This window comes from Lissotriton helveticus, chromosome 7 (genome assembly GCF_964261635.1).
Source record: "Lissotriton helveticus chromosome 7, aLisHel1.1, whole genome shotgun sequence".
NCBI lineage: Eukaryota > Metazoa > Chordata > Amphibia > Caudata > Salamandridae > Lissotriton > Lissotriton helveticus.
The window spans coordinates 1,954,776,579-1,954,784,972 of NC_136068.1; the positions used below are offsets into that span (position 1 = coordinate 1,954,776,579).

General features: G+C 49.0%; 1 protein-coding gene across 1 annotated transcript in view; it reads left to right on the forward strand.

The window, feature by feature from the left end:
• The window catches only part of LOC144770977 (E3 ubiquitin-protein ligase TRIM39-like), a 159,363-nt gene extending 153,063 nt beyond the window's left edge, over nucleotides 1–6,300 (forward strand). The window contains exon 6 of the mRNA XM_078655843.1: nucleotides 5,182–6,300. Coding sequence (XP_078511969.1) covers nucleotides 5,182–5,678 — 497 coding nt within the window. The 3' untranslated portion in view covers nucleotides 5,679–6,300. The remainder of the gene's footprint in view (nucleotides 1–5,181) is intronic.
• Nucleotides 6,301–8,394: the final 2,094 nt, after the last annotated feature.

Consider the following 8,394-nt stretch of genomic DNA (forward strand, 5'->3'; position numbering starts at 1 on the left):
GTTGCCATCACCTCTCTCAGAAGAGTTAGTGAAATACAAGCATTCACAATACAAATAAACAGGATTGTCACGCTGTTGCTGCTGTTCTAGAACCTCTGCTGCCTGCTAACAGTTTTAGGAGCATTTTGCTCGTTTTTTAAAAAAAATTCGTTTTTAACATTAATTGTGTTTTTGTGACATATTGTATGCTGGGATAACCTACAATTGTGCCCCTCGCTCCCCCTATGCTTGTACTGCTCAGAAATTGATAAGACCTGACAGGACTCACTATTTAGGGTAAACTCGGCGCCGCCTCACTCCCGACCGCCATTTTGGGTGTGGGCTCAGAAGTGCTTCAGGGGCTAGCGCTCTAGTGTTTGCAAGTGCCTTTTTGGCAAACACTATTTAGGGGACCAGTCAGCCTCGCGCGGACAAATAAACAGGATTGTCACGCTGTTGCTGCTGTTCTAGAACCTCTGCTGCCTGCTAACAGTTTTAGGAGCATTTTGCTCGTTTTTTAAAAAAAAATTCGTTTTTAACATTAATTGTGTTTTTGTGACATATTGTATGCTGGGATAACCTACAATTGTGCCCCTCGCTCCCCCTATGCTTGTACTGCTCAGAAATTGATAAGACCTGACAGGACTCACTATTTAGGGTAAACTCGGCGCCGCCTCACTCCCGACCGCCATTTTGGGTGTGGGCTCAGAAGTGCTTCAGGGGCTAGCGCTCTAGTGTTTGCAAGTACCTTTCTGCCACACACTATTTAAAGATCAGTATGCTAACGCGCAGCGCTCGCGCGCAGCGTTGCGCCGGAGGAGCGCCAGAGGAAAGCCCGTCTGTGCCCGTCCGTGTCAAGGACGGGCGTAGGGCTAAGTCCGCTGTTGGTTGTAGGTACTCCAAGGACGAGCTATTGGCCATAGGTAAGAGGATAGAGGAGACATCTCAAAATGCCCTAACACAGCCCCCTGTACTGTTGGATTGTGGGCTGATCAATAGCAGATCCCTGGTGAAACATCACCAGGAAGTATTTGAGCTGCTAAATGATATGGACCTAGATGCCCTATTCATCACGGAGACGTGGACCAGTGTGGACACCTCTGTAGAGATGGGTTTTTCGTGCCCGGAAGGGTATAAGCTATTCCACAAACCTAGGCCAGTAGGAAGAGGTGGGGGGCTTGGAGTGATTCATAAAGACAAATGGGACTTTTCCACCCTGCAGATCGATGAGGTGGCAGGGGTGGAACTACTGGGGTTCTCTTTGCAAGAACCTAAAGGTAGGATCCTGACTGGATTGATATGTTATAGACCACCCAGTGCGGACACACAATACCAGGCACTGTTTGACACCATTGCTGCACTTGCCCTGACCCACTCCAGACTGCTGATTCTGGGAGATTTTAACCTATGGGACAATGGGTCCCTGGGGAGTCATCTGAGGGATCTGAAGGACATATGTGGAAACTGGGGTTTGGATCAGCTGGTACAGAAACCAACTCACTCAGGGGGACACATTCTTGATATGGTCTTCGCCAAACAGACTGAGACTAAGATGATTGAAATCTTACCTCAGTGCTGGACTGACCACTCCTTAATCCACTTTCAGATCTTCCTACCCATGGAGGGCAATGGAAGTGAGTGCCCGGTGACTTATAGGAAGGGACGGATTTGGTCTAAATTACCAAAGGATAAAACAAAGCCTACTTTTACTGGCAACATTTCCTATGATCCAGTGGAATCTGTTGACGTGAACTATCACAAGTATTGTAATCACATCACAAACACCCTGGATAGATTTGCCCCTTTGACAAATATAAAGAATAAAAGGAAACCATCAGCCCCCTGGTTTAATGAGGAGCTGAAATCCCTACGTAATGCACGCCGGGAGGCAGAAAGGAAATGGCGTAGAGGCTATTTAGAGCCGGATAAAATATCACTTAAAGTGGAACAGGCAAAATATAAAGGAGCCATTGCCAAAGCTAAGGCACTCTTCTATGCCACTACTATTCTTCAGTCCCCTAACAGCACTAAAACCCTTTTTAATATCATAAGGGATCTCTCGCATCCCACCTGTATGGGTAATAAGGTGGTTGCAACTCAAGAACTATGCGATGAGATTGCGATCTATTTTGAGGAAAAGATTGCCAAAATTGTGGGGGGGCTGAAGGAGGAAAGGACCAGCTGTAAAGATGTAGTGGCGCAGACAGAAGAAGAGGAATCGTTACCAATATCGTCATCATTGGAAGATTTCACCCCTCTTACAGAGGAGCTCTTTTATAGTCTGGCCCACAATGTGGCTTCAGGGTCGCCTCTAGACCCCCTCCCGCACAGGATCTGGAAGGATTATGGGCCAGAGTTGTTTCCTTGGATGTATCGGATCTGTCGCCAATCACTTGAGGAAGGCATAGTGCCAGAAGCATGGAAGCAGGCAGTGGTTACCCCCCTGCTTAAAAAGCCTTCGTTGGACCCTACTATTCCGGCGCACTTTAGGCCTATATCCCTCCTGCCCTACCCAATAAAAATAGTGGAAAAGGTGGTCAGTAAGTCCCTGTCAGGATATCTGGAAGACAATGGCTTATTGGACAGGGACCAATTCGGCTTCCGCCCAGGCCACGGAACAGAAACTGCATTGGCAACCATGCTGGATACCCTTCGAATGCGAGCCGACAATGGCAATTCCTCAGTCCTGGTGCTGTTGGATATGTCGGCCGCATTCGATACGGTTAGCCATGCGGTTCTGTTAAGTAGATTGGAAAAACTGGGCGTGAAGGGCAAGGCCCTGAGGTGGATACAATCTTACCTAACAGACAGACAACAGGTGGTGACCTTAGCACCCTTCTCATCTCCCAAGTCCAAGGTCTGTAATGGAGTTCCTCAGGGCTCCTCGATCAGCCCTATTCTTTTTAATCTTTATTTGCAGCCTCTGATCCCCATGATCAAATCCTATGGAATTGATTTAATAAACTACGCCGATGACACCCAATTGGTGTTCTCCCTAGAAGGAAAACAGGCGGTGACCATGGAGACCTTTCAGGACTGCATGAGTAGGGTCTCCAGGTGGCTGAAAATAAACTCCCTCCAATTTAACGAAGGGAAGACGGAGGTGGTTTATTGTTCGTCAGCCAAACTGAGTCACCAACCTTCTTGCGAGATCAGGCTTGCGCCGGGAGCTGATCCTTGCATCCCAGTGAAGACTGTGCGTAACTTAGGGGTACTGTTTGATGCAGATCTCCAAATGACCTCCCAGACCAATAAAACCATCAGTGTCTGTTTTGGATTGTTGAAAGCACTCAGACAGATTCTGCCCCTTTTGCCTGATGAGTCTAGACCGCTAGTGGTCAGGAGTGTGATCCTGGCCAGACTGGACTATTGTAACTCTCTATATCTAGGGGCCCCCTTATACATCTTACAGGGGCTCCAGAGGGTCCAGTCTATAGCGGCTAAGCTGGCTCTCAAAAGACCTCGTAGCTCTTCCACTACGTTGGCGCTTAGAGATTTACATTGGCTGCCAATCGGGAGCAGAATCGCATTTAAGTCCCTATGTATTGTGTATAGAGCCCTGCACAACATGGGACCTATTCCCTTACAGGAAAGGCTCACCTGGTATAAGCCTACAAGGTCCCTGCGCTCCTCCAGCTTGGGTCTGGCAGCAACTACCAGGATTAGGAGATCAAGGATGGGAGGCAGAGCTTTCTGCACTTCTGCATCTAGGCTGTGGAATGAGCTCCCCCAGAATATCAGGCAAATGGACACCTTGCTGGGGTTCAGAAAGAGCCTGAAAACATGGCTGTTCGTCAAAGTTTGATTTTTTCCTGAGCCTATCTAACAGTCCAGGCGGTTTGTTTTTGTAGGACATGACAGCCAGTGTATTGTTTGTTTCCATCTGACTACTTCCTGTTGGCGCCAGGATACCCGTAGGGTGACAGTTGCGCGTTACAAATAATAAATACAATACAATACAATACAAGAACCATTTTTTCAAATACATCCCAATAAAGTGGTTCTTAGGTCTAATCCTAAATTTCTTCCAAAGGTTATCACTCCTTTTCATCTTAACCAATCTTTAGAGCTACCTATGTTTTTCCAAAACCCAGACTCTGTTGCAGAAAGTGCCTTACACACCTTAGATGTTAAAAGAGCTCTGTTATACTATACAGATAGGACTAAATCCTTTAGAAAGACAAAACAATTATTTGTATCATTCTCTCCTACATTGTTTCAAACTACTGCAACGGATACAAGCGACCACCGCTAGGGGAGACACTGCTGCAAAATCGATGCTAAGTGTACACTCTGCAGCTCATATGCCTCGAACGGAAAATGCTACTTACCAGTATGCATCTGTTCTTGGCATGTAGAGCTGCAGTCGTACGCGCCCTCCCGCCTCCCCGGGACTTGTATCCATTCCGCATGGACATCCTTTCTCTTTACTTTTACTAACTCCATCATTTCCCATCATATCGAAAAACAATCGGAGGATGGAGTCGATGCCCATGCGCAGTATTGTCCAAGGGAGGAGTCACCTATCTCGTGACTACAAGGACTTCTTCCAAGAAGACAACAACCTGCAATCATCTGAGCCCAACACCAGGTGGCGATCTAATGCTAAGTGTACGACTCTGCAGCTCTACATGCCAAGAACAGATGCATACTGGTAAGTAGCATTTTCCTTTTGTGCCTACTAGAACAAATTGCCACTCATGTGAATTGCACCAGATGGAATTTAGTGTCTTGGGCATTCGAGAGAGTCTGCCCAAGTCTCCCACTATTAGCCCTGGGCCGCTCTCCCTCCACCCCCTCCTTTATGTTGGAGTCCTGGCTGTCCCCTCTCTGGGTCAGTGCCGGGTGGAATGGACTCTGGAGCAGATTACCCCCAGTGGTCATGTAATGCGCTCAGGCTTTGAGGCATGTCGTCAGTGATATAGGGCACGTCAGCGGTTGGGGAAGAGGGGAACATTGGATACCAACTCTTTCTCCTCTCTGCAGTGATGGGGTCTGTAATTTGGAAAGGGATTTGCCAGAGATCACACCATGATTTACTGTCTTGCCACTGTTGTGCTGGTAGCTGTGAGTTGTAGAATGACGTACGGTCTCAGAGTGTCATTAAATCTCTTTTTCTCTCTGTATTGCAAGTCTTTGTTGGACGATGATTTGCCTGAGGTCACACAGTGTCATGAACTCTCTCTGGTCCTCTCTCTGCAGTGCCAGTCACTCTGGATCCAGAAACTGCTCACCGCCACCTGACCATCTCGGAGAACGAGAGACGCGTGAAGTGGACACTGAGTAAGCAGACCCTCCTGGAGAGTCCGAAGAGATTCACTCTGGCTCGCTGTGTGCTTGGGAAAGAAGGGTTCACCTCAGGGAGATATTACTGGGAGGTGGAGCTCCTGCAGACCGGCCTAGACTGGTCTGTGGGGGTCGCAGCGGAGTGTGTGAGCAGGACGGATGACGTCACGCAGACCTCTCAGAGGGGGGTCTGGGCTGCTGCGCGACGGGTCAGTGATGACCACTCCAGACAAGCTCCCTGTCTCCCCACCCACCAGCGTCCCCTGAAACTGGGGGTGTACCTGGACTACGAGGGGGGGCGGGTGTCAATTTACAATGCCGACACCTGGGAGCAGCTCAACACCTTCAGTGACACCTTCATTGGGGGGCTCCACCCTTACTTCTGGGTAGGGGGAGACCTGCGTCTGGTGTAAAAGCTGTATTAAAAATAAAAACTTGTACTTCCCATAGTTAGCCCCTGATCCCCTACCATGGCCTTTAACCCTGACACCGCATAGTCAGTGTGCTGAAACCTAAAATGTGTCACTCATTCTTTCGTGTCGGTATATCAGGCCAGATTTATTCGCTCCTTTTGTCCTTGAATCAGATTTAATCTCCAGACTGATCGAGCTATCGATCAAAACACTGGGCGTGGGCAGTTCGAATCCATCCTTCATGGGACTTGAGCCCTTCCGACAAATTATGCTTATTAGTCATATTAATTCTGTAAATTTATATATACATACACTTAATCTACTGCAAAATGCAATTTCTGTTGGTGTGTATTTTTACATGCTCACAAGGTCTCTTAATTGTCCTGATGATGACACAGGAACACCCCGCCGCGAGGGTTGAAACACTTTTTCAAGTGGACCAGTGAGCAACTGATAACTAAGGGAGCTTCTGACAGAAATTAGAGAATGGCTTCCTGGCTTGTAGATTTCTTTTTCTTTCTGCTTTAAATTCATTGTATCTTCTTGCACGAGCACTGTGCTGCCTTTTCAAAACTCCTGCAGAGTTTGTATGAATAAAAGCAACACAGACGTTCTTACCCGAGACCGGCTCAAGCGTCTTGATTTATCAATTGTAACAGATTTGTTGGAATAGTTAACTGTACATGTAGTAATATAGACGCAGAGTCTTTCAGTGTGCACATAGGCCTTTCATATTGTTTTTTTAGGACATTTTTTCTAGGGGGAACAGTTGTTTATTTAAACTGGTGCGCCTAGCTTCACCTCTGGTTAAAAGAGAGACCCTGGAAGGTCCCTGCACTTCTACCCACTGGTTCATTACTAATAATGGGAGAGTCCCAGCACTTCCCAGTGCATTTAAAAGTCCTAACCCTCATCCAAAGCCAACAGGATGCTGTGGGCACTGGCCACTACAAGGATGGTGCCATGGTCTTTCACAGCAAACCCTTCAAGTAACCTACTGACTACTGGCAGAAGTGAGATGAGGTGGTAAGGACCGGCCACCAGAGGGGGCAGCGGTGAGGGAGTTTACCAATAGCTGTGACAGGCTGCTTTAGTATTTGGTGCGCACTATTGTAAGTGAAGCACCTTGCACTAATCCAGACAACCCTTATGGTGATGATTTTAGAAGTCTTAGACAACCTTAGCTCTCCAAGTGGTAGCTGTGGAGAGCAGCCTTCAGCCTTGGTCCAGAAGGAGTGTAAATCAGCTTGTTTTACCAATACTTAATCCTATGGTATAGGTTAGGTGAAAAAGAAGAGTTCGAGGCATGTGGGCTGCTAAATTCATATCTTTTGCATAGATCGCCGCCTAGTGTTGGGTCCGGATGATCGCACATTGTTGTCCTGGAAGAGTCTTCGAAGTATCCTGAGATAGGTGGCTCCTCCCCTGGACTACAGTGCGCATGGGCATCGGCTCCATCCCCAGATTGTTTTTTTCCGCCATTGGGTTCGGATGCGGTCTCGACGTCTCTCTGTCGGAACCGAGAAAAAACCTTCTACTTTAAGGCCAAAAGGCCTTCGTTACGTCGGTATTGTTTTGCGTACGGTCTTGAGTTTCTCCCGTCTCTTTGAGTCGGAATCTGCGGAGTCGATTTTACTCTTCGGACATCGAGGCCTTCTCATCGCAGCAAGACCACGACTTTTCAACATGGACCGGAGCCCGTTTAAATACTGTCCCGTCTGTGGGTCCAAATACCCACATATCGACGTGCACCCGGTCTGTAATAAATGCCTCTCGCCCGACCACAACGAGGAGAACTGCATGGCCTGCTCCAAGTTCAGGTCGAAGAAGACGCTCAAGCTTCGGCGCGCGGTGCGCCTTGAGGCCCAGCGAGCGGCCCCAGCCCCCGACAACATCTTCAACGACCAGGAAGAGGAGAGCCTACGCCATCCTCTTCAAATCTCACCACCCGCGTCGGAGGTCGGAGCAGATCCCGAAGAGGGCGACGGGGTATTGGACCAAGACCTTGAATACGTCGAGGAGGTAGGGGACGACGAAGAAGTTTATGGGGCCGCGGAAGATAGCTCAGGGGATGAGCTATGCCCCGAGAGTTACACGGATCAGGCTCAGGTCACGGGATCGCCACTCGGCCTTACCCAAGACCCTGCACCGCAAGCCACGGCCCCGCCTTCAGGCCCGGCCACGGACATATCTGCGGCGGCTACGAAGCCCGTATCGAAACCGAAACTGAAACCTTCGGTATCCACGGCACCTAAAATGGCCGACGCCAAATCGAAACCAAAACTACCGGATTCGAGTGCACCTAAGATGGCGGACGTTCCATCCAAAGCGCAGAAGCCTACTACATCATCGGCTCCGTTGACCTCCGGGCAACAGAAGTCAAAGAAGACTGTCGACTCGACAGTGCCGAAGTCATCGGCGGGGGACGCGACCTCTAAGAAGGTCATCCGTCAGGGGTCGACCGGGTCGGCACCAGCGAAGTCCACTAAAGTCGTCGACAAACATCCGGTGCCGACAGGGGCACCGTCAGAGGGACGCATGGTCGAGGCGGAGTCTACAAAGTCCCTCGCATCCAAGAGCGGAGGTTCTACTCATAAGTCCAAGGACTCCGTGTCTAAGACGGCATCGACGTCTAAGCCTCCTAAGGAACCACAGAACGTCGGAGGCCAAGAACCATTGGCGGCCTCCTCGTCGGCGCCAGGTGCCTTAGTGAGTG